The sequence below is a fragment of the Ictidomys tridecemlineatus genome, chromosome 1 (assembly GCF_052094955.1).
Source record: "Ictidomys tridecemlineatus isolate mIctTri1 chromosome 1, mIctTri1.hap1, whole genome shotgun sequence".
In the NCBI taxonomy this organism is placed as follows: Eukaryota; Metazoa; Chordata; class Mammalia; order Rodentia; family Sciuridae; genus Ictidomys; species Ictidomys tridecemlineatus.
This window is the reverse complement of record NC_135477.1, coordinates 130,265,484-130,292,229: the sequence shown is the minus strand read 5'-3', so window position 1 is coordinate 130,292,229 and position 26,746 is coordinate 130,265,484. Positions and strand designations below refer to the sequence as shown.

General features: G+C 38.5%; 1 protein-coding gene and 1 pseudogene across 2 annotated transcripts; one reads left to right on the top strand and one right to left on the bottom strand.

Annotated features, from left to right (window-relative positions):
- Nucleotides 1-15,560: 15,560 nt before the first annotated feature.
- On the top strand, nt 15,561-24,259 carry LOC106144852 (interferon-gamma-inducible GTPase 10). 2 transcript variants are annotated; one of them, XM_013358123.4, is made up of 2 exons: nt 15,561-15,955; nt 22,243-24,259. In XM_013358123.4, exon 2 carries the CDS (start codon nt 22,264-22,266, stop codon nt 23,503-23,505), a length of 1,242 nt encoding a protein of 413 aa, XP_013213577.2. In that variant the 5' UTR covers nt 15,561-15,955; nt 22,243-22,263; the 3' UTR covers nt 23,506-24,259. The 2 variants fall into 2 exon arrangements, with proteins under 2 accessions (XP_013213577.2, XP_013213576.2); XM_013358122.4 differs by having other exon boundaries at nt 15,563-15,986.
- Nucleotides 18,907-21,997, bottom strand: LOC106144839 (RNA polymerase II elongation factor ELL2-like; annotated as a pseudogene).
- Nucleotides 24,260-26,746: the final 2,487 nt, after the last annotated feature.

The following is a 26,746-nucleotide window of genomic DNA, read 5'->3' as shown; positions in this document are numbered from 1 at the left end:
AAAGCTAGCAATATCAATTTAACTCTCACATAGCCTTTCAGGTTTAACAGACTTCTCACAAAAACATCAAAAACAAGAGTGAAGGTGTGAGGTGGCCAGCACCCTGCCAGGATAGGTTCCTGCTCAGGAGGTGTGAGCCTCCTTGGAAACAAAAACTCTGAAATAATTAATAAGAAATAGAGACAGAGCCAAAAATTAAATATAAAACAGGGAGTGCCTGATAGGTGTTACACTTCTGATAGGAGCTGGAACTGAACAACTAAAGAAGGGCACCAATTCTTTGTCAGGGATAATGTTTCAGCAGGAAGAGTCTTGGGGGCTTGCTTCTTGGTGTGGCAGCGGTCTTGCAGTAAATAGGTTAATTGGCATTTTAGCTAGCCACACCCATCTCTAAGAGATTGTGTGGCTCCAGTGGGTCACCCCATCTCTGGTGCTGTGCTGAACTTGTGATGGAGCCCCATTTGTGTAGGAAGCCACACGAACCAGGCATTCTCAAACCAGCAGGATTGCTGCTGGGAGTTCCCCATACCAGGCTTTTCTGTCCAATTGATTCAACATTATTTTAGTTCATGCACAGTTCAAGAATGGCTTCCCACACATTCATCTTCTTTATTTTTTAAATGCAAGTAATGGGCTGTTATTTTGAGTTCCCAGATCCTTTTTCTGAGGGTATGACAACCTATTATCATTATATAAAAAATAATTAGTACAAAACATATTATTCCAGTAATGTACCATGCAGAATGTTTCAATATGTTTCCATGATCAAAGCCAATTAATTCACAAAGTATTTTATCAGCCAAAGATGCAGGGTCCATGAGATAGATGGTGCTTTTCTGAATATCCTGGATGCTATGATGGATCTCCATTAAGTTGAAGATATTATTATCATTATACCACATGCCCATTAGATGATTTTAATTTTTTTCCCAATCCCACTGGGAAGCATGATATTTGGCTACAGTAACACAAACATACTATAGTCAGCATGGCATTTAAGCCTTTGCTCAAATTAGAGGGCATAAAATTCATTACCAATATTTGTAACAGTAGCTCTTAAAACATTTCATTTAGTTTCAATCTTTTTATTAATATTTACATAACTGTATAGGGCTTTGGAAATATTTTGAGCCAAATTATTAAGACATGAGCTTAGTTAGATTACATTTCTTACAATTTACACAATATCTATCATTTTTTTCTTACACTTACATTTCCAGTAATTAAAGCATAAGAGGATTGAATGTTTCAGGCTACAGCAGGAACCCTTCTTGTAGTTCCTGCCTATAAAGTTAAGTAAGGGGCCATCTGTGAGATGGAGAAAATCTGAGGCAACAATTAAATGCCAGAAATCTTTTTGAATATCATCCTCCCTGAAAGTTAGAATATTACCAACAAAACTTCCAGGGGTCATAGCATCGAGAAAGAATGGATTATATCCATAGATATAGTGAATATGGGAATAGATACAAGCCTAAAAGAATACATTAAGATATATAGAATCTGAATTATTGTCAAATAAGAAATAGCTGCTATAAATCCAAAGATAAATTACCAACATTTCTAGTTTGCATGGCTCTAATTTGGTCTCCTTTACATGGTTATTAGTAGGGCAAAGTAATAGCCAAACAATAGGGAATAGTCTGAATCACATGGAGTTTCAAAAAATTAGAATGAAACTATTTTTCCAAAAGTATTTTCAAAATGGTTCTAGATAACTCAATTATTTTCCTAGCTTCTTAGATCCTCTACTATATTAAAAATTCAAATTAAACATGGTTGCCTGCAAATTCTTTTCAAGAAAAAGTAAAAGCAAAACACATTTAGTGGCAGTGCTACCATGTTAAGCCCTCCTGGCTTTGGACTTTCTGTAGGAAGCAATATCTTGAATAAATTGTGTTTTACCAATTTTTGAAGATCAATCCAAATCTTATCCACCACTTCTAGAGATTTTATGTGGCACAGGCAAGGTGTTTGCACATTTCATCCATTCGGGAAAGGTGCCAAATTCTATTGCAGAATGATTAGGGTAGTAACATATTGGTGGATATTCCATGGAAATGACTGGCTTATTATGGGAAAATTTTATTTTAATAACTGTCTGGACATATAATCTCAGTATGATTGGCTGGCTTAGATCCTCCCTATGCTGTTTTTTCCTCAAAAGTTACCTTTAAATAGCCAACATGTTTAAAATGGGACCAATATATAGGTTACATTTCCCCTGTAGCTAGTATAATTAAATCTGACAGCATAAATAAATGTAATATGTTTACCTATGAAACATCTCATCATGTAAGTATCATTAATACTGGGATGGATTTCCCAGTCAGCAGTGCTGGGTGCATTAAAGGTGGATCTGGGAAATGGGTCAAATGAGTCTCTTCATGGCCTCTACTTACCTGACAGTTCAAAGTCAGCATGTCTGTAAACATCATAGTTGGAGTCTTATTATCTCCCTGTTGTTGAGCTATCTCTTCAGTCTGAAGTGTTAGGTTCTTCAGTTGTCTCTACAATGATAGATTGGTTTTTCTGAAAATATATAAATATAGCCTCTACTCTGTAGTATTATGGAATCTGGTTTACTTATTGTTCCATGTGTTGCTCAGCAGCAGTGAGACTTTTTTTTAAAAAGTTTTTAAAGTTGTATATGGACACTGTACTTTTATTAATGTATTTTTGTGTGGTTCTGAGGATCAAACCCAGTGCCTCACACATACAAGGCAAGCTCTCCACCACTGAGCTACAGCTTCAGTCCAGCAGTGAAACTTTTAATATCACAATGTAAAAAATTCTTCAAAAATAATTTTGTGATATTTAATTGAAATAATTTTGTGAAAAGTATTGGGGATATGTATGGTTCTGTTTTATTATTATTATCATTTAAAATTGAAGAAAAAAAGATATAAGCAAGTGTTGAGAGCCACAGCCAAAGAGGCCCCAGGAAACTTCCAGCTGCCAGCAAACTTCCAGATGCCAGCTGATGATTGGCTCACAGCGGCCCCAGCAACATCTAGCTGATTGGCTCCTCTGCGGTGATGTTCATTGGGCTGTTTCCCTGCCCTTCAGACTGCCAGCTGATGATTAGCTCACAGTGGCCCCAGCAACATCTAGCTGATTGGCTCCTCCACAGAGCTGCTCATTGGGCTGTTTCCCTGCCCTTTCAGACACGGAGCTGCTCATTGGGGGACTTCTTTGCCTCCGCCCATGCGACCCAGCCAATCGGCCTCAAGAGCAGGAGGATTGTGGGAGGTGGTGAGGCTTGGGTGGGTGAGAGGCTTGTGGAAGCCGGTGGTGGCAGTTGGGCTCTGAGGGTTTTTTCCTGAGGAGCTGTTTTGTTTGGTGATTGTAGTTCTAAAAATAAAGTTAGTTTCTTTTGACAAGTGGCTCCTGAATTGTGCCCAGACAGACTGCAGCATTTGGTGGCCCGTACGGGGAGCGACTGAGGGTAAGTAAACTGCTCACCCCTGAGGGCAGGGCGAGAGGATGGGTAGCCATTCTAAGTTTCCTCTTTTGGTTTGCTTCATTTTTGTTTTAACTTGCCTGTCCCTGGAGATGAGTGAGACAGAAGAAAAACAGCTCACATCTGAGGAAAAACTATTTGCGTCTGAGGAACAGATAGGGAGAAAGGACGGATGCACACGTCAGGAGGATAGAAAGGCTATAATGAATTTTTGTTGTTCCATTTTTATTGGATTCTGTCTTGGTGTTGTTTGGTGTTATCTTGTTGGGTTGTATTATAGTAGAAATACGGGATCAGCAATTAGTAAAAAACAAACCGAAAGACTGTTGTGTAAATTGTTAGAGGAAGGAGGCATCTCAGTAAAATCAAGAACAGTCAGGGCATACGTTGATACAATACAAAAATATAGCCCATGGCTTTTTAAGGAAGAGTTGTTAGATATATCACAGTGGAACCATCATGGTGAAGATTTAAAAAGAATAGAAAAGAAGAACCCAGGGACTCTGCCAGTTGGCACATTGCCATTGTGGACGTTGGTATCTGGTTTGCTTAGTCCAAAGCCTTCAGTTCAGACAAAGGTAGAGGAAGGAGAAGACATATTGATTCAAGTAAAAGAGAAGGTCTCTCAAGTTAGTCAGAAAGAGGAAAAGATTCAAGTAAAAGAGAAGGTCTCTCGAGCTAGTGAGACAGAGGAAGAAAGTTTAGAGCAGAAAAAGCCATCAGGGGAAAAGTTACAACAGGAGACTGCTAATAACACCTTTCTATCAGAGAGCGTAAGTGTCCAACCAACAGCACCACCTCTACAGGAGACTGCTACTAACAGCATTCTATCACCAGAGGGCATAAGTGTCCAATCAACAGCACGACTTCCATATGCTAGGAGACTCCCAACCCCCGCAGTTGATAGTTGGGATTCTGAGACAGGATCTCAAGTATGCCCTGTATTTGAGGTAGGAGGGCAACGAATTTACCAGGGTTTAAATTTCAAATCAGTGAAGGAGCTAAAAGAGGCTGTAACAACCTATGGTCCTCAAGCACCCTTCACTGTAAGCTTGGTCGAATCCATTACCAACTTAAACATGACGCCAGCAGATTGGGCTAATATTTGTAAAGCTGTGCTAAATGGAGGACAATACCTGTTATGGAAGGTTGCCAATGAGGAATTTTGCAAGGAGATGGCTAGGCGAAATGCAGCAGCTGGTTATCCTCAGGGAAATCTAGATATGTTGTTAGGGACCTTATGAGGATCGGCAGCAACAAATTGCATATGATCCTGGTGTATATTTACAAATTGCTGTAGATGCAGTTAAGGCATGGAAGACTTTACAAGGACATGGAGGTTTACAAGGTCAATTATCTAAGATAATACAAGGAGCTAATGAACCTTATGCTGAATTTGTAGATAGGCTTATTCAAACAGCTACCAGAGTTTTTGGGAATACAGAACAGGCAATGCCATTAATAAAACAACTGGCTTATGACCAAGCAAATCGTTGGTGCAGAGATATCATTAGACCATGGAAACAGGAAGATTTAAACACATATATTAAATTATGTAGAGACATTAATGAACAAGAGCAAGTCATGGCAGCTGCAGTAAAACAGGTTTTAGATGCCAGAGACATTAATGAACAAGGGCAAATTGTGGCAGCTGCAGTAAAACAGGCTTTAGATGCCAGGCCAAGAACATGCTACAATTGTCAACAAACAGGACATTTTAAAAGGAATTGCCCCATAGGAGGAGGGTTTAACAAAACTAGGTATCAAACAAGTAGAATACCGGGTATTTGCCCACGATGCCGTAGAGGGAGACATTGGGCTAATGAATGCCGTTCTCAAACCACCATAGAGGGTACTCCATTATATTGGGCTAATGAATACCGTCCTCAAACCACCATAGAGGGTACTCCATTATCAAAAAACGAACAAGGACAAGGTGTTTATCCACAATATCATGGACAAAGGCATCGGGCTCCGTTGCCAAAAAATGGACAGGGGGCCCCAATGCTCCGGGGCCCCAAACCACAAATATACGGAGCACTGGAGGAACCCAGCAACCCCAGCAACCCCATCAGGGTAGTGCCCAGCACATCAGATCCCTCATCAGACAAACCAGAGGGAGCGCAGGGTTGGACATCTGCGCCTCCACCAAATCAGTACTAACTCCAGAGATGGGAGTTCAAATCATTCCCACAGGGGTAAAAGGACCTCTTCCCAAAGGAACAGTAGGCTTATTATTGGGACGCAGCTCTTCTACTCTAAAAGGACTTTTGATAAGTCCTGGGGTAATTGATTCCAATTATGAAGGTGAAATAAAAATTATAGCCAGTTCTCCAAAGGGTATATCAGTAATTTCACCAGGAGATAGAATAGCACAGTTACTAATAATACCAAGCCTACATGATAAATTTTCCAGTCATGTTGTAGAAAGAGGTTCCAAGGGATTAGGCTCCACAGGTGTAGTTTGGGCTATGCTTTCTTTAAATTTAGATTCTCGACCCATGCTAAAACTAAATATTCAAGGACATGAATTTAATGGGCTACTGGATACAGGTGCAGATCTTAGCATCATCTCTCGTCAAGAATGGCCAAAACATTGGCCATTACAACAAGCCACTCAATCGCTTCGAGGCCTAGGAGTGGCGACTAATCCCGATAGAAGTGCAATGCTATTAGATTGGAAGGATCCTGAAGGATGTGAAGGAACTATACAGCCATATGTATTGGATCATCTTCCCGTAAATTTATGGGGACGAGATGTCTTAGATCAATTAGGTTTGACATTAACAAATAATATCAATCAAAATGCACCCACTATTATGGCTAGACAAGGTTTTAGGAAAGGAAAAAGATTAGAAAGACAAGAACAATGTATAGCAGCACCAATACAAATAGATCAAGGAACAGACAGACATGGGTTGGATTTTCACAAAGGGCCACTGAGACAATAAAAATTACATGGAAATCAGAAAGACCAGTATGGGTTCCTCAGTGGCCCTTGACTAAAGAAAAGACACAAGTAGCCCATGATCTGGTCAAACAACAATTAGCGGAAGGACATATACAACCTTCTGTATCTCCCCATAATACTCCCATTTTTGTCATCAAAAAGAAATCTGGTAAATGGAGATTACTGCAAGATTTAAGAGCCATTAACAATGAAATGGTCATTATGGGACCTGCTCAATCGGGGATTCCTCAATTGTCTGCTTTGCCAAAAACCTGGTATGTTTTAGTTATAGATATTAAAGATTGTTTTTTTTCAATTCCAATTCATCCTGAGGATAGTCCACGTTTTGCATTTACTATCCCTGCACTAAATCATGAAGGTCCTGATCAGAGATATGAATGGAAAGTACTCCCTCAAGGGATGGCTAACAGCCCAACTATGTGTCAAATTTATGTTAACAAAGTAATCCAGCCACTTAGAAATCAAAATCCTGAACTACAAATATTTCACTATATGGATGATGTGTTATTGGCGCACAAAGCTAAAAACACATTGCTAGAATGTTATGCCACACTTACAAACTTATTAAAAAATTATAATCTAGAGATAGCAATAGATAAAGTACAATTAAATTTTCCAATTAATTATTTAGGAGTTCTATTATCCTCAACCATGGTCCGTCCACCAAAAATTCAAATACGAGTAGATCAACTCAAATCACTTAATGACTTTCAAAAGTTATTAGGAGACATAAATTGGATAAGGCCTTATCTAGGTATTCCAACAGGAGAATTGGGACCTTTATTTGATATCCTAAAAGGTCCATCAGATCCAAATTCACCCCGAATGTTAACGCCTGAAGCAAGAAAGGCATTAAAAATCATTGAAACATATATGGAAAATATGCATTTGGATAGAATTGATATAAGTTTGCCTTTATTATTTATTGTACTACCAACAAAAAATATTCCTACAGGAGTATTTTGGCAAGAAGGTCCATTATTATGGATACATTTATCTTATTCTCCTAACACTATTCTTACTAGGTATCCTGAGGCTGTAGGACAATTAATACTCAAAGGAATAAAAACAGCAAAGGCAGTGTTTGGAATTTCTCCCCATAAAATTATTACTCCATATACTATGAATCAAATTGATGAATTAGCTAATGAGTTAAATACTTGGGCAATAATAATGTGCAAATCTAATGTTTCATTTGATAACCACTTACCATCTAATCCTTTATTGTCTTTTTGGTCATTGCATCCTGTAATTTTTCCAAAAATGACAAGAAAAACACCTATCATGAATGCTCCAAATATATTCACTGATGGGTCAAATAATGGTACAGCAGCAATAGTTACACCTGATCAAACTTTTACATTTTTAGTACCCAAACAATCAGCTCAAAAGGTAGAGCTTAATGCAGTATTACAAACTTTTGTGATGTTTAAAGATTCTGTATTTAATTTATTTTCTGATAGCCAGTATATAGTTAATGCTATAGTATCCCTTGAAGATGCTGGTAGAATTTCCCCTTCTTCTACTGTTTTCTCTTTGTTTTCCACTATACAAAGTTTAATCTGGGACAGAAAAGATCCATTCTTTATAGGACATATCAGGGCACATACAGGATTGCCTGGAGCCCTTAGTTTGGGCAATGATTTAGCAGATAAAACTACACGTGACATACATATTTTCTCTACACTAGAAGAAGCTATAAATTTTCATGAAAGATTCCATGTCAATGCTAATACTTTACAAAAGCGTTTTAAAATAACTAAGGAACAAGCTAGACAAATAATAAAACAATGTCAAAATTGTGTGACCTTTTTACCACAAGTTAATCTTGGAGTCAATCCTAGAGGATTGATGCCTAACCATATTTGGCAGATGGACGTCACACACTTGCCAGAATTTGGAAAATTAAAATATTTGCATGTTACAGTTGATACTTCTTCTGGATTTTTGATGGGCTCCCTTCATGCCGGCGAAAAAACTAAAGATGTTATAGCTCATTGCTTACAAAATTTTGCCACTGTGGGCATTCCAAAACAGTTAAAAACAGATAATGCCCCTGGTTATACGTCTACTTCTTTTAAACAATTTTGCTCATCATTTGGCATTACTCATATAACAGGAATCCCATACAATCCACAGGGTCAAGGCATAGTTGAAAGAGCTCATCAAACTATTAAAATGTACTTATTAAAGCAAAAAGATGGAATTGGGAAGGGGTATATATTCCCCAAAGATAAACTTAAAATAACCCTTTTTACTCTAAACTTTTTAAATTTGGATTCATCAGGACTTAGTGCTGCAGAAAGGCATATGTGTCCAAAAAATGTACATAAGCCCAAGGTACTTTGGAAAGATATTCTAACAGGACAATGGAAAGGTCCTGACCCAGTAATTGTCTGGAATCGGGGGTCTGTTTGTGTGTTTCCACAGGAAGAACAGCAGCCAATTTGGATTCCAGAGAGATTAACCAAGGTTCTGACCCAGAACAGCAGCCGATTTGGATTTCAGAGAGATTAACTAAAATCCTGACCCAGTGATTGTCTGGAGTCGGGGGTCTGTTTTTGTGTTTCCACAGGGAGAACAGCAGCTGATTTGGATTCCAGAGAGATTAACTAAAGCGATTTCTACAGACCAAAAAGAAGATGATTTAGCTCAAATCCATAATAGCTGATATCCAAAACTCTAATTTGGCTATCCTTACATCTGCGACAGAACCAGGATGCTTTTTTCAATATCTATTTTATTATTGCCCTTTCCCATATCATGAAGTTCTATTTTATTTTTTTGAGCTCATACAGACCTAGGTTAATGTTTTGCTGATCAGTTCTATTTTTTTTTGACTATAGAGTTTTTAAACATTGCAATAGAGATTTTACCTGTAAAAAGTTATAAGGCCTTTACTATTATGTTATGTGTTGTATGTATTATATTATGTGTGCACACTTGTGTTTTATGTTATATGTTTGAATGTACGTATGTCCAATGTACGTATTTCTATATATCATATATGATGAGCGCTCATGAAAAGATGGATCCAAATATTTTTTTTTTATTCACGTGATTTAAATGGTTTAATTTAAATTGGGTAAATAACTGTTAAGAATTGTTTTAATATGTAAACAAAAAAGGAGGTTAACAGATCTGTTTGTTTACTCTCACCTTTCGTTTTCATTATATTTAATAATTCTCTTCACTATAATGTAAATTGTTAAGAAAATTGTTTTCTTTTAGTGCCTTCTGAAATGTTACCTAATTTTTTCTTTAGTCATTATTGCCAGAATTCCTATCTTCATCCCTGTGCCGGTGAAGACAAAGATAAAACTAATCTACAGTTTCTGCAATAGCCATCACTGAACTGCTTACAGAACTTGCACTGAACTGCTTACAGAACTATGTGTCACTTGTATGCATTGTGAACTATCTGTTGGTGCAGCGACTTGTGGTAGTGTTGGGGTATTTTTGCTGATGATTTCATCGGTGGTACAATTTTCCCAAAAGGAGCCGTCAATTGACTTGGTATATCTTCCTCCCTTCTGCTTGTCATGATCATTCAGCTAAAATTTGGGGGTCAACAGAGGTGAGGCAAAGAACCTCACCACCCCCCCCCCCGCTGAGACCTCTCCACAGGTGTGGCTGTATACTGGACCGGTAGTCAATGACAGGTAAGATCCAATTACAATGGTACCAACCTAAGACAGGAGGCTGACGCCCTGAGGTCAGCTCATCCGAAGACGGGTAAGGACCATATGTATTGGACAACCTAAGGCAGGCACGGTCCATAAGCCACATGCTTGTTGTTTAAACAGAGAGGGGGAGATGTTGAGAGCCACAGCCAAAGGGGCCCCAGCAAACTTCCAGCTGCCAGCAAGCTTCAGACTGCCCCAGCAACATCTAGCTGATTGGCTCCTCTGCGGTGATGTTCATTGGGCTGTTTCCCTGCCCTTCAGACTGCCAGCTGATGATTGGCTCACAGCTGCCCCAGCAACATCTAGCTGATTGGCTCCTCCACGGAGCTGCTCATTGGGTGACTTCTTTGGCTCTGCCCACGCAACCCAGCCAATCGGCCTCAAGAGGAGGAGGATTGTGGGAGGTTGAAAGGCTGGTGTGGGGGAGAGAGGCTTGTGGAAGCCGGTGGTGGCAGTTGGGCTCTGAGGGTTTTTCCCTGGAGCTGTTTTGTTTGGCGTTTGTAGTTCTAAAAATAAAGTTAGTTTCTTTTTGACAAGTGGCTCCTGATTTGTGCCAAGCCAGACTTCGGCAAGTTATCAAGAACACAAGCAACAATAAGTTGAGGATATAGAGAAAAAAGCACACTCTTGCATTGCTGGTGGGACTGTAAATTGGTGCAACCAATGTGGAAAGCAGTATGGAGATTCCTTAGAAAACTTGAAATGGAACCACTGTTTGACCCAACTATCCCACTCCTCAGTCTATACCAAAAAAAAAAAAAAAACTTAAAAACAGCATACTATAGTGAAGCAGCCACATTGACATTTATAGCATAATTCACAATAGCTAAGCTGGAACCCACCTAGATGCCGTTCAATAGATTAATGGATAACTAAACTATAGAATATTATTCAGTATTTAAAAAGAATAAAATTATGGCATTTTCAGGTAAATGGATGGAGTTAGAGAATATCATGCTAAGCAAAGTAAGCCAATCCCCAAAAAATCAAAGGCCGAATGTTTTCTCTGATAATTGGATGCTGATCCATAATGGAGTGTGCCAGGGGGAAAATGGAGGAACTTTGGATTGGGCATTAGTTGTCATTATTATTTGTCTCCCCCTAAAAAGTGAGTTTCTAGAAGCCTTCAGGGATACTATAAGTCCACAGGGTAGAAACTCTACTACCTCAGATCCATAATGTTAGGTGGGTAGACACAGAAATGACAAGGAAAAAACAAGGGAATAAATTGCCTCAAGCAAACCAAGATACTCCAATAACAGAATCCATTGGTACCACAGTGGAAGAAATGTCAGAGAAGGAGTTTAGAATGTACAGAGTTAAACTGATCTGTGAAGTAAGGGATGATGTAAGAAAGCAAATACAGGTAGCAAAAATCACTTCAAAAAAGTGATGGAGAAAAAAAACAGAAATTTTCAAAATGAAGTAAATAATAAACCAAATTAAAAATTCCATAGAAAATATTACCAAAAGAATAGACCACTTGGAAGACAGAACCTAAGGCAATGAAGACAAAAAACTATAATCTTGAAAATAGAAATGGAGAGAAGACATTAAGAAACCATGAACAGAACTTCTGAGAATTATTCAATAACACGAAAAGACTAAATTTAATATTTATTGGGATAGGGGGCTGGGACTGTGGCTCAGTGGCAGAGTGCTTGCCTTGCATGTATGAGGTACTAGGTTTGATCCTCAGTACCACATAAAAATAAATAAATAAAGGTATTGTGTCTATCTACAACTAAAAAAAATAATATTTATTAGGATAGGTGAAATAATGGAGATTTACATGAAAGGAATGCACAATTTTTTCAATGACATTATATCAGAAAATTTCCCAAAGCTGAAGAATGAAATGGAAAATCAAATACAAGAGGTTCACAGGACTCCAAATGTGCAAAAACAACAAACTCACATGAAAGCACATTATAATAAAAATGCCTAGCATACAGAATAAGGATAGAATTTTAAAGGCTGAAAAAAAATCTGATCACATACAAGGGGAAACCAATTCTGATCTCAGCTGATTTAGACCTCAAAGCTAGGAGGTCCTTGAATAATATATACCATCTTCTGAAAGAAAATGAATGCCAACCAAGAATCCTATATTCAGCAAAATTAAGCTTCATATTTAAGATGAAATAAAAACCTTCCATTATAAACAAAAATTTTAATAATTTGCAACAAGATAGCCTGCACTTAAGAATATTCTCAACAAAATATCCCATGAAGATGAAATTTTTAAAAAAGTGAAAATCAGTGAAGGAAAAAACTACACTAAAGGAATAGTCAATCAAAGGAGAAACTAATTTAAATTAAAAACTAGATATAAACCAAAATGCCCAGCAACCCAAATCATACCTCAAAAATAACCTTAAACACTAATGGTCTAAACTCTTCAATCAAAAGATATAGACTGGGAGACTGGCTTAAAACAAGACCCAACATTATGCTGTCTCTTAAGAGACTCACCTCATAGGCATGGCACCCACAGACTCAAGGTGAAATAATGGGAAAAACCTATCACTCACATGGATCATGTAAACAAGCAGGGGTTTCTATCCTCTAAAATAGACCAAGTTATATAAGCTATATAATTGTATTAATTGCATTTATATAATTGTAATGTTACTTTAATATCTTTTTAGCAACTGTAAGGTTATTCTGATAGCTCACTTTCCATTGGTATTTTTTCTTACTTTTTTCTTGATTAAACTTGTTTGATTTTTATCAACTTTTAGCTGTAATATTTTTTTCTATTTCACATATTTCTTATTTTTTTCTTCCTACTACCTAATTTGATAATAACTTGATTGCTAATCTAGCTTCTTTTGATACAAATGCTTTGCTATAAGTGTGTATTTGAGCACTATTTTATTCCAGAGATTCTGATATTTTAAGTTTGTATTATCACTTAGTTCAAAGCAATTTTTATTATTTATCTTGTGCCTTCTCCTTTGAACTATCAGATATTTTTATAAGTGGCCATTCAGTTTTGAAATAAATCATGCAGGAAACACAGTCTGTATGATTTAAATTTTTTTAAATTTATCAAAGCTTATTTTATGACAGAATATAGTCTATCCTTATGAATTTTCTACTTGTCATTTTTGTGTATAGTTCTCTATAAATAATAAATAGGTCAAGATGGTTAATAATGTTTTAAGCCTTCTAAATCATTATTACTTCCATCAAAGTGAGGGGGCTTAAAATCTCCAAATATAATTGTGGATTTGTCTTTTTAGTTTTATTTTTACTTCATGTATTTTGAAATTTTTTATAAGGTACATACACATTTAGGATTGTTATACTTTCCTGAGGAATTTACACTATTGTGGTTATGAAATGTTCCCCTTTATCTCTGAAAATACTTTTTCTTGATATTTATTTTATATAAATAGCTCTACTTTAGATTTATAATTCTTATTTTCTCCTCCTTTTGCTTTTAACCTATTGGTGTATTGGTATTTAAAGTGTAACATATGTATAAAGCATATACTTATTGTTTGTTACACATGTTGAATATTTATACATTTTAATTATAATATCTAAATCATTTGTATTTAAATTAATTATTGATGTTGTTTAAAAAAAAGAACACCTAACATGAAGGTCAGAGGAAAATTGGGTAAATGATAGGTTTGATTATGTAATATTTTGAAAAAAAAGGTTAAATAGTCCTGCTGTCAGGCTCAGAGAGAAGATTGTTGAAATGCTTTTGTTGCAATTGTTCATTCTTTTATTTATCATATGGTACACAGCAACAGATTCATTTTATTGTTTGCTAACAGTTTTTATTTTGCAAATATAAATATATATATATATGTGTGTGTATATATATATATACTTATACATATATATAATCATAAGCAATCTCTTAGGTATCACATTATGGTTTTAATGTGAACTTTTCTAATAATAAATAATGCTAGACATTTTTTCATATACTTATGTACCATTTGATTATTCTCTTCAATGAAATGCCTGTATATATGTTTTGTTAATTTTTAATTGCATATTTGCTTATTTTGAGTTTTCAAATCTGTTTATATTTTATAAAAAGTATGTGTATTAAAAATGCTTTTTTTCTCATAGTCTATGGACTGCTACTTTATAAATGATTTGTTAACTAATAAATTTTTTAAAAAAAATAATATATGGATTGTTAATTCTCAACAACTATAGACTTCAGACTTAAGACAGATTGAAGATTTCTGTTTATGTCATTTACTAGTTATGGCTTTGTATTACTGTTTGATTCTAGTTCTTAAAAAAACTCATTACTTAACATGAGAGCCTATTAAGATCTTACCTTTTTTTTTTTTTTTTGGATGTTTCAAGAATTTCATTTTAGAAAGCAAAGGGCAATGACTACAGTGTGGCAAGGCCAGAGGATGGGTGCTTTGGTAATATAGGAAAAGATTCAAAGAGAGAATCAGATAGAGAAACAGGACAAGGGGTCTCTTTTTCTTCTCACCCAGCGTCCACTGAGCCTCCCTTCAGTGCTTTTCACTTCTTCCCACCTCTGGAGTTTGCATATCTCATTTCTAACTAGTAAGCAGGAGAGAGGAATGGCTTCACTTTCACAATCTCAGCAGTAGATTCCAGACAGACCGCTCCCTTGCCATGTTGGTGAGGGACCAAAGATGGAGTTCCTAACACTGTCAAAAGAGTCTTCACTCTTCTTCAAGGACTATGTGCAGACACTATTACAAGGTATAACATAGCCCTGAGTCAAAAGGATCTACCACAATTACAACTGCTGGAATGAGCTTCGTGGACCCAAGCAAATGAAAGTATAGCCATGATAGATATTTTTATTAGGATTGGGTGATCTCTCCTGTCTTGTCACCTGATCCTACTCAATATTGTCCAGCAGAGCTTCAAATCAGTTGTTTTTAGTGACTTGCCTCTTCTTCCTCAAGAGATTTCAAAGTAAACAAAATCAGTGGTAGTGTACACTTTACTTCCCTCTAGATCTTCAAACATTAGCTGAATGATAAAGATTCAAAGTGGAGTTTGAATCTCAAATCTTCCATCTCACATCTGTGTGGTTTGAGGCAATGGATTTAACTGTTAGAGTGCCTCAAACAATTGGACTGCAATGTGGGTAAGGACCATCCTTTCGTGGAGTTATTGAGAACCAAGGCTTGTTGATGGGAGTGATGTATTGCCTGTGAGCACTCGACTGAAACACAATTTCAGTAATACCAACTTCCTCCTCCTGTCTGTCTTCTCACAGCCTCACTGAAAACTCCCACAGTTCAACTCTCCCTCCGGTCTACAATAATAGTGATGAGATCTGAGGAAAGTAAACCCACAGTAGTAAGGAAACAGGGTTATGGTCACAGAGGCTGGAAGTAGGGAGTGTCTCTGTTGAGACTGCTCTCACGTGACTGAGTTCTACTGCATCTGTGGAGTCAGGGATCAGGGAAAATGACAATTCAGGAATTGTGGAATATATAACAGTCTTATTAATAGGTTCCTTCTCTGTGCTGACCTCACTTGTCAAGCCTTAAATTTATGAAAGCTTATTTTTAATCTCAGGACTGTTCAAGTTCTCCTTCCAGAACTGACTGAGTTCTGGCAAGACAAATTTGAGTTTCACTTTTCAGTTCTTGGAAATACAGTGGATTCTGAAATCAGACTAGATCCACCCCCATCCATGATTGGTCAGCAACACACAGAGGGGTGACAGAGAAGCCAAGTGAGTATAGAAACCCTCTTCAGCCACCTTTTATCTGCTACTTTGCACAGACTTAAGAAGTGGAAGATTTCACAAGAAGAGATAGGACTACAGCAGACTGGAATACTCCTGAGCCTTGAACAGCAGTGAGTTCTCAACCAGACGCAGGATTTTCTGGTAATCCAACAAGGGCGTTCAGAGCTGATTTCTGACCCAATAGGTCTCTTTTCTCTAAGGAACTTTTGGTTATCAAGACATTTGGGAGCATGGGCTGGAGGGCTGGGAAGCTCCACTTAGGAGCTATGCAGCCATAATGGGAGGGTGACAGGATGGGCTAATGGACAGTCCTAGCTAATCACTGAAGGTCAGATAAATCTAAACCAAATGTTTTGGATATTATTTACTTGATGAAATGGCTATTCATTTTTCTTGTGTCTATCTCTAGCATCTCCCCCTAGAATGGTTGGAAATGTTCCCCAATCACAGTGTATTAGGGAACATCACCGTGTCTCTTCTATCCTGTTCTTATTCTTTTGCCTCTAATTCAGCATTTTTCATTCCTTCCATTGAGCAGAGCTACACTGGAGCAGAGGCACACTTTGTATTCCACTTAACATTTATGACTGGGGAGTCTTTCATTTTTTAAATGGAAAGTAGGAATGCTACTGTGATGAAAAGTAGGGCAAGTCAGAATACATTGGGAAAATAATGTCATTGACACATGTAACCTTTTGTTGCAATTAATAGTTCAAATCCCTGTCACTTCTGTTCATGGTTAGTATACAAGACATTTAAAACAAATTATGGAGTGTGTTATTAAATCAGGGAATTGGTAGTAGATGAGAGAGGAAAACTGAAAATGAGAAATCTGCTTAAACAGCATATGCTCTCGGTTACCTTCTGGACATGCCTAGAGAGTTCTTGTCTCCTTTCTCAGTGAATCTGACTATAGCATTTTTTTCTGTGTCACTTGCAGGTTTTGCATCTCTACTATTCTATTCCCTTCTTCCCCATCTTTCTGGTCAACAGTCAGAATTATCTTGTCATTGGAAAGTAGAAAGTGGAAACTTCAAACCTCAGTTCTTGTGTGCCAATCAAAGAAAATCTAAAGACAGACACATACAAAAAAAAAAACATGCAAAAGAGAACTTTATTATGGGTGAAAGTAAGTGAAAGCAAAGTGATGCTTAAGCAGAGAGCACTCTGAAGAGAGAGAGTGGGTTATCTCTGAGCAGAAAACAACAAAGGAGATAATACTATCTCCAAATTTATGACTGTTTGATGTGTTCCCAGAAGAGCTGGGGACCACATTCTGAACTCTCTGCCAGTCAGGTGTTCAACTTCTCCATGTCAGCAAGGGAGTATTTTGACCATATTTGGTCCTCTCCAGAACTATCATGGTGGGGCATTCTATTTAGGGGGACTTCGTGTACAAGTCAATTCCATGTTAATGTGGGCACTGGGGTCAGTAGCTGGTCAGAAGTTACCTTAATGTAACTTCACTACTAAAGGACTCTTCTTTCCCAGACAAATGGAGACACCTATAGTTATAATTCCTAGCTTCACATCAACATCAATAGACCCTGTCAAGAGTTAGTCCCATTAATTAAAGCACCATTGTAATGGGGGGTTAACCTGCAGGGCAGATATAATATTTCAGATCAAGTCAGCCTATGAAGCTATGTATAAAAATCATACACATAAACCCTCATACAATTTTGTTTTTAACCCTCCAAAATAATGTGTTTTTTATCTTGTGCAAATATCTAAATATTACACCATTGAAAGCAAAGAGTTCACTTCAAGGAAGATCAAAAAATAGGCTCATGTTTATCCAGGAGGATTTCACCTTGCACATTTTTTTAAATATTTTTTTAGCTGTCAATGGACCTTTATTTTAAAGCCACCATTAGTCTTTTGGTGTGAGCCAGTTGTCACAAATATATTCATGTCTGTATTTTTCTTGGTAATCAGGACCGCAGTGTTCGATTATATGTGGTGCTGAAAATCGAACCCAGTGCATCATACATGGTGGGCAAGTGCTGTATCACTGAGCTATAACCCAACCCGCACATTACTTTAAAATAAACACACACACAACTTTCAAGTGTGGATATTGGAGCCCAAAATATTTACTAAAAATCATTTCTAATGACAAACAAGTTTTTTAAGGAAGAAAAAATAGCCAGAAAAAGCAGCTTCAAATGCAGAGAAGCAAAGTAAAATGGGGATGTGGGGACTCAAGTTTACTACTACTGAAACTTTCACCAGGCCAACTTGCATCTCTTTAGAATTTAGAACAACTCATTTGGAATTTTAAATAAATAAACTTAAATTAATTCACATCTTCTGGTCCAAGCAGAGTGCTGGAACCATGACTGCTTGCTGTTGGTCAAAGCCACCATTAATCTTTTGGTGTGAGCCAGTTGTCACAAAGATACTCATCTCTGTATGTTGCTTGGTAATCAGGACTGCAGTGCTCTATTGGCTAATATTCTTGTAAGACTTTTTCATGAACCTTCTGATACTCCTTTAAATCTGGAGGATGGTGTTTTTATTGTATATTGTTTGGTAAAACTCCTAGCTGCCACCTCCATCTTGGCAAGCCCAGCCTGTTCTCGCTGTACTCAGCATTGAAGTTATCATTGTCATTCCATCATCGCTCACAGGAGACGATGGCAATATAGTTATCAAATAATCTGGGGTTCGGTATTGAGGAAGGCTCTGTGGAGGCAGTGCAGCCTGCTCTAAGTCTGGAATTCAGACTGGAGTTACTCAGCTTGGCAATTTCTTCTTCTCTTTGAACATCTTCCTCCTTCTCATAATCTCAACGTTGGGTTAATTTTTATTTGGTCTTTGTGGGTTTTTTTGGACCTTTTTTTCCAGGGGGGGGCAAGAGGGTATTAGGGATTGAATTCAGGGGGACTCAAGCCACATCCCTAGCCCATTGTGTATTTAATTGAAAGACAGGATCTCACTGAGTAGTTTAGTGACTTGCTGTTGCTGGATCTTCTTTAAATTGATGATCTTCCTACCTCAGCCTCCCAAGCCACCAGGATTACAGGCATGTGCCACTGGGCCCAGCTTTTTTTTTTTTTTAAGACGTCTTTCTGGACTTTTTGTGAGACATTGAATGGTTTCTTCCATATGCCGTGGACACTTTAGAGCTGAACCAGCAGGTAAGGTTTCCAGAAAAAGTCATAGAGGTATTTTTGTCTTCCTGGGCCTCATATATACTACCATTTCCACTAAAATTTTCAAAAGCTAGGTTTTGAGTCCCCCAGCCTCCTGGAGTCCTAGGAGAATTGGGGTTAGACTGTAAAGTCTGAGGAGGATTTGAGACAGGCATGCGAGTTGAAGGCTGTGGCAGAGGGTTGGGGACTGCAGCAGCTAGAGAGGGTAGTGGGAGGCCTGCAGCAGATTTGTCACCAGTGGGATTCAAATGACCATTTAGTGTTGGCTGTACTCTATATGTCAGATGAGATATCCCATCTCTTTTATTCATTAAAGGATCCATAAAATCTGAATCCAAAGGTCATCTTTGAGAAGAGGACATCTCTACTGGAAAACATGGGAGATACTGAACCACTGGGGCAAGCAGAATTCTGGGGTAGATTTGGTTTTCTAGAGAGCACAAAATCCAATGTCATCTGTTTGATTGTATCCTGGGCAGTCTTGCTGAAGCTCCTTAAACCCATAATCCTTTAAAGTACAGGAGAGGTCTTTTGGATTCAGATTGGCTACCTGTTGCAGAATTGCCTCCAGAGTCCTTGTCCTTTTCATTGACTCTCCTTTCTGCAGTGGATACAGCAGCTCAGATTTTTTTTGTAGGATTTGAGTGGCAGTAAGTGAATCACCCTGTCCTTGTATGGCAACTGAGAAACACTGCTATTGTCTTTATTCTTGCTCTTTGGGGTTCATTCTTGCTCATTCTTTATGGACCTGAGCTAAATTCCTCAGTGCACTTTTTTCCATCCCCTTTGGCTTTTTGAAGCTTAGATACAGAGGTAGGAATAATGCCAACACTTCTTATAAGGACTGCTGTCTTTTATAGTTGTGGGAAATTCTGTCTTCTTTCTCCCTTCTATCATCCCTTTGCTATCCGTATGCTATTTCGTTAGACTCCAGTAGCCAGGGAGCATAGCACAGAGAAAGACTCCACCAACTGGAGGTAGGACAGGAAGACACAAGACTTTGCCTTGGGAACTCAGTTGAAGTGAAGCATGCTATTATCTAATCATTTATGGAAAAGTAAGAAAGCACTTAGTATTTATTCTCTGAAAATTCTGGATTGTCTTGAAGCACACATAATGTTTAGCCACCTCTCATATGTAGAAACTAGAAATCCACAACAACTTAGGTTCTCAAGGGCAAGTTGAACAGAACTCATCAATTTCTGATGATGAGGCTAGTAGTCCTCTTCACAATGTAATTGTCACCCCTCTATCAAACTCAGAAACAATAGGATAAGTACCATTTGATATGGCATGACACAATCAAATATATATTTGGGTTGTAGAACATTTATGCAGAATTTTCGGCTATTATATTTTCTTATCACTTGTTCAGATACATGGTATCTTTAGGGAGGAAAGGATTCACATACCCTTGCAGCACCTCACTTAAGAAAAAAAATAAGACATGTGTTATGGTAATAAGGAGAATTCATCAAATGAAGAAACTTTAAATGAAGAGAATTCCAGAGAGAGAAATTTCAGAAAATTGGCCCAGGTGATCATTAAGGGATGGTGAGGCACCAGGAACCAGGAAGTATGAGAAGCCTTTATCAAACCTAGGGCAGGAGAAAGACAGGGAGAAATATATTTTCTTAAAAACCCTATGAGATTGAAACCAGTTGACAGAAGCCACTTAGCAGGGATTTTCTTAGTCAGTGGCAGATGCAGCTACTGTCGGAAATGCAGCCCAAGCAGGGAGACAGCAGGGAGGCCATGCCTTCACCTGTCTCTCATCCCACACTCAGAAGCTTGCTGCTGCCTCTCAGTGGCTGAACTTGACTGACAGCTAGGAGGTAAGAACGCTCTACTGAGATGGCTATCCACCTGGCACACAGGCGGAGGAGGTTCAGATGGATCTGAAAAAAAGCAATGGAGGATCAAACACAAAAGTCACATTAGACATTCTCAGTTTGTTCTGCTGCCCACTTAAAAAATGATTATCCTGGTCTCACTGATATGTGGAATCTCCAGTAATCAAACTCATAGAAGCACAGAATGGTTGCCACAGGCTGAGAGGAGGAGAAAATATGGTAGTGTTGGTCACAGGATACAAAGTTTCAGTTACACAACATGATCAAGTTCTGCAGATCTAATGTATCATACAATTATGATAATTAAAAATATTGTGCTATCTACCTGAAATTTGCATGTGAATAGATCCTAACATTCTCTCTACACAACACATACATACACACACACACACACACACACACACACACACAACTTAGAGGTGCTAGCTTTGTTAGATAGACTGTGATTATCATTTCACAGTGTTCATATATTGAAACATTAATAGTGCATATATAGTTTTTATATGCTAGTGATATCTCAATAAAAAAGAGATACTCTCACATGGTAGAGAGTAGCAGCTTCTTGTTTGGGTTTTTCTACCACTATTCCCCAACAAGTGATGCTTTTCAAAAAGGATTCTGTATAATTAAAATACTCATAGAAAACAAAATGTTAAAAAGAAAACAAGGGAGCTAAACATGGGCTCAAATATGCTGAAATGTTTCATTCAGGAAATGGGCTTAACCATGGATGTGAAGGATGAAGAAGGCTCAGCTTATTGCAAGTTAATAATGCTCTTGAAAGACAAGGACTCACCAACATGAGTTCCAAAGCCAAGAGAAATACCTAAAAAGCAAACCAATGGAACTTAAGAAGTACATCAACCAAATAAAATAGCTCACCTTTGTTGACTTCTTGACTCAAACCAATATTTGTTTTGCAAAACAAAAATACAAACAAAAACCTATGTGGCTGTGGAGGAAGTGGGATCTGATTAAGCAGTGAGGACAATTATGAAGTATTATTGATTGTTTGGTTTGGTCACTTTATGACACTTATGTTAATCAAAATCCCTGATAATTGTTAGAAACACACTGAATGATGTTGTCCTGAGCTGGCTTTGGAGTCCTGAATCAGATTAGATGAATTAGGATTGGCCATGTTTCGGCAATTGTTAAAGCTGGTTAAAAGACACATGCAGTTTTTTATGATGTCTCCCTTGACTTCGTTTCAGTTTAAACCTTTCCCTAAAAAATTGTTTAAATAAGAAAGAGTAGACAGACATGAGAACTGAGGCATCTCAGGACATAACTGAGGCCATAAGGACACTGAGACTGCAGTGCTTTGGGTAAGATCAAAGTTCTAAGATGTTCTCTAGCATAGTAACTCTTTTCTCTTTCTTTCAGTTACTTCACTTGCTCACAGTCATGGGTCAATGGTTCTCTCGTACTTCTGATGATACTCACCACCAAGATTCAGCTTTCAGCTTCAATAAGTATTTTAAGAACTTCAAGGTGGAAAACAAAATCATTTCTCAAAACACCATCAGTTTGATAGAGTCATACCTGCAAAAAGGGGACATTCAGGGAGCAGCCTCGGCAATCAGTGGTGCACTAAGAGAAATTGATAATGCCCCACTGGACCTCGCTGTGACAGGGGAGTCTGGAGCAGGGAAGTCTAGTTTCATCAATGCCCTGAGAGGGGTTGGACATGAGGGAAAAGATGCAGCTCCTGTTGGGGTGGTGGAGACGACCATGGAGAGAACTGCATACAAACACCCAAACTTTCCCAATGTGAGAATCTGGGACCTGCCTGGGATTGGGTCCCCTAATTTCCAGCCAAAAGATTATCTGGAAAAAGTAAAATTTAGGGAGTATGACTTCTTCATTATTGTTTCTGCTACAAGATTCAAGAAAAATGACCTAGACCTGGCCAAGGCAATCAAAATTATGAAGAAGAATTTCTACTTTGTAAGAACCAAGGTGGATTCTGATTTACAAAATGAAGAACTATCTAAGCCAACTACCTTTGACAGAGAAAAAGTCCTACGGCAGATCCAAGAGGATTGTGTGAGAAATATGAAGAATAACATTGATGAACCAGAAGTATTCTTAATTTCCAACAACAATTTATCTGAGTATGATTTCCCAATCATGATGGACACCTTAATAAAGGATCTGCCTGCTCAAAAGCGCCACCTTTTCATGCTTTCCTTGCCTAATGTTACTGAGGCAGCCATTGAAAGAAAGAGGGTTGCTCAGCAGCAGTATATCTGGCTAGATGCCCTCAGGGCTGGAGCACCGGCCATCATGCCTTTGCAAATAATCATCAATAACAATACAATGGAGAAGCTGCAGAAAATCTTAAACAACTATCAAGTCCTCTTCGGAGTCGATGAGCCATCCCTGAAAGCCTTGGCTAAACACTTGCGAGTGCCAGTAGAACGACTCAAGGATAGCATTAAATCTCCAACTTTGTTGGAAACTGAGAAGGAAGAAACAGCAGGGGAAATGTTTATGAGATATTTGAAGAATGTTTTAATCAATGGTGGAGGCCCCCTTGGTGCAGGTCTTTACTGTCAGGAAATCTATTACATGCAACTTCTTATGCTTGACACAGTAGCTGATGATGCTAAGGTTCTCCTTAAGGAAACATATTCAGGAAAATAGTTCAAACCCAAAAAATGCACAGGTTCTAATCACAATAAAACCTAATGATCAACACCAGAGCCATCACCCTTCTCACCTGTTATCCTGAATCAACCCAATCCACCACCCCCATGGGAATTCCTAGGGGACAAGGCCCATGGATCTGAATTCTAGCAAAATCCTGATGTGTATTTCCCCCTGTCCCTCTCCCCTTCTTCCCTTCCCCCCTCTTACTGTCTCTCTGTCCTCCTCTCCCTGTCTCCCTTCCTCTCCCACCCACACATTGTCAAGCTCCCTGTCACCTCTGCCATTCCTCTCTGTGTCCTGTCTGTTCTCCTGTCCTCTCTGGAGCATGGGAATAATCAGCTCTTTGTTTCACGGACTCAGTTTCCCATCCTCATGGTCTTACCTGACACACACACCTGATCTTTAGACTCCTTCGTGCCCTCATGAAGCCTGTGTTAAGAGAGTGACTACCATAGCTTTTGGCTCTCTCAACAGGGAGACCTCAACACCAAAGTAGAAAGAAACCCATAACTCTACAAAACCCAACTCTAATAAATGGTTAATAGCCAATTCATATGAATCCTATTTAGACAGAATCTTTTTTTGAGAAGATAACTGAAGAAACTCCATGATTCTGAACTGGGAGGAATGGTGAACCCTATGAGATCTCTCTGGTTTGAGACTTTTGATGGTCATGATAGAGAAGAAAGTGCTGTAAGCTATATCTTATGCCAACAGTTGCTTAATAAATGCTTGGTGAGAAAAAGTATTTGCTGTTGGGATTTGATGTTTTCAATACATAATTGCTTCAGAAGGATCGTTGTATTGTATGTGTGTGTGTGTGTGTGTGTGTGTGTGTGTGTGTGTGTGTGTCTTTTGCTTGGTTTGGTTTGGTTAGTTGGGTTGTTTTTTTTTTGTTTTTTTTTTAAACTGATAAGCTCCTTGCCCCTTCTGTAGCCTATCACTTGATATTCCTTAAGGTGAAATATAGTATCTGATTTTGAAAGACAAAATGAGGCAAAAATGATTCACCCATAAGTGGCAGTGTCCGTGCAGTTTGGACGGCTACAATAACACCTTAGACTGACTGGGTGGATTAAACCACATAAATTTATTTCTCACACTTCTGGAAACTGGAAAACTAAGACTTTAAGTGTCCTTGGGTAAAGCATTCATCCCAGTCATGTTCTCACATGGCCTTCCTTGGTGATTGTATGCAAAGGGATTCATTTGTGTCCTCCTCTTTCTTTAAAGGCATCAGTGTCCTCATGACCTGCTTGACCATAATTACTACCTTCTAATATGATCCCAATGGTTGTTACATTATTAATACGTGAATTTGGGGGAAATAAAGAAACAGTCAGTCCATAAGAGCTGGATTGTGCAAGTTACACCTCTAGTTCAGTTGCTCTCTTATTAGAACCCAGGATACTCATTTGCCAACATGAAACACTTCAAAATATTTTGAACACAAATTGAGATACTAGTTGCAGATCTCATATCCAAAATGCTTGGAACCAACAACATATTAGTCAGCTTTCCATCACTATAACCAAATACCTGAGAAAATTAACACAGAAGGAGAAAAGGTTTATTTAGCTCTTGGTTTTAGAGCTTCCCTTACATGACTGGGCAGGCCCATTGCTTTTAGTTCTCTGGTGAGGATGCCAGATAGCCATGGTTGTGAGAATGTGGCTAAACACAGCACTCACCTTGTGGCCAGAAACAAAGAAGGAAGGAATAGGATCCCATAATCCCCTTTAAAGGCCCACCCCCAATGGACCTGAGTACCTCACACTCTGCCCCACCTCCTAAGGTTCTACCTCCTCAGCCACCCTGGGCATCAAGCCTTCAGCACAAGGGCCTTAAAGAATCATCCAACAGGTAAACCATGACAAGAAAAGTTTCAGATGTCAGATGCTTTTCAGATTGTAGAATATTTGCATATATATAATTAGATATTTGGGGGGATGGACTTAAGGCTAAATGCACAATTCCCTTAAGTTTCATGTCTATCTTATACACAAAGGCTGGAGATAATTTTATATGATATTTTTAGTGGACCTACCATTTGACTACATTCCATCACATGAGGTCACATGTTGGTAGCACCATGTCAGTGCTCATAAAGATTCAGATTACAGCATTTTGCATTTAGATTAGCAAAATAGATATGCTTCATCTCTATTTGAAATTAACAACAATGAATTAGCTGATTCTTCATTACTATAATGACATATCTGATGTTTAGCACATATAAAGAAATCAGATTTACTTCTATCAGTGTTGGAGGAAGAAAGCCCAAACTTTCTCTTTCAGGGGTCCCCTTGGCTGCCTCGTCTCTTGGCAGATGGCAACTTCCCTGTAGGGACAACAGCCAGGACCTGGAAGACCATCACCAAGGGCCCTGAAGGCTTGGTTATGCCAGAGTATCCCTGCTAGGTGTGCTAAAAGCCACCATCTTGTTGCAGAGATAGGAGAGTGACTTGCACAGGGTCGCCTCTTACTCTCTTTTCTCTTATTAATGGCAGAAAAGAGAGTGTGATTTTTCACCCTGTGAGAGTGAAAAATCTCATCACCAGAGGGAGCCAAAGAGTCTGAGGAGGGGCCGGACTTGTCCCTTTACAACAATCTTCTTGTAAGATCTGATTCATGGGTCCCCTGGGAACCACCTCAATCCCTTCCAAGGACAAACCTCAGTGACTCACGGACCTCACATCAGGCTCCCCCTCTTAACATCACTTAGATTGACTTCTAGGTTAATTCTTTCAAAACTCACACTTTTTGTGAAAAAATGCACATTCACATCGGAGTGATTATTTTATATGTTCAGTATCATCTACAGCACATACATTTTAGCTACTCAAATTCTATAAATATAAAAACAAATTAAAATTTTTTTCCTGGTGTGGTCTCCTTTTTAAATAATCTGTTTAAATGCAAACTGACCCGCCAAACTGCTGACCCACACCAGAGCCCAGGCCCAGGCCCAAGACCCCCCTCCCCACTGACCTATGTGAGAGAACAGGCCAAGGACTGCCCCTACACAGAATGTAGGACCATGCTGTGGCTCCCCATTTACCAGTGCATGGCTCCCTTGGCTCACCTCCATCTTGGGACACTGCAGCCATTGCCACATAGCCCCACCACATAGTTGCCCCTACCTTGGGACAATAGACAGAGCCTGGAGGCAGCTTCCCACCACAGCACTGCCTCTCTGAACAGGCAGCCCAAAGCCATTGTAAGACCTGCCCTT

Excerpts from the sequence above, each read along its gene's own strand:
- LOC106144852 (XM_013358123.4), top strand. The coding sequence starts at position 22,264 with ATGGGTCAATGGTTCTCTCGTACTTCTGATGATACTCACCACCAAGAT.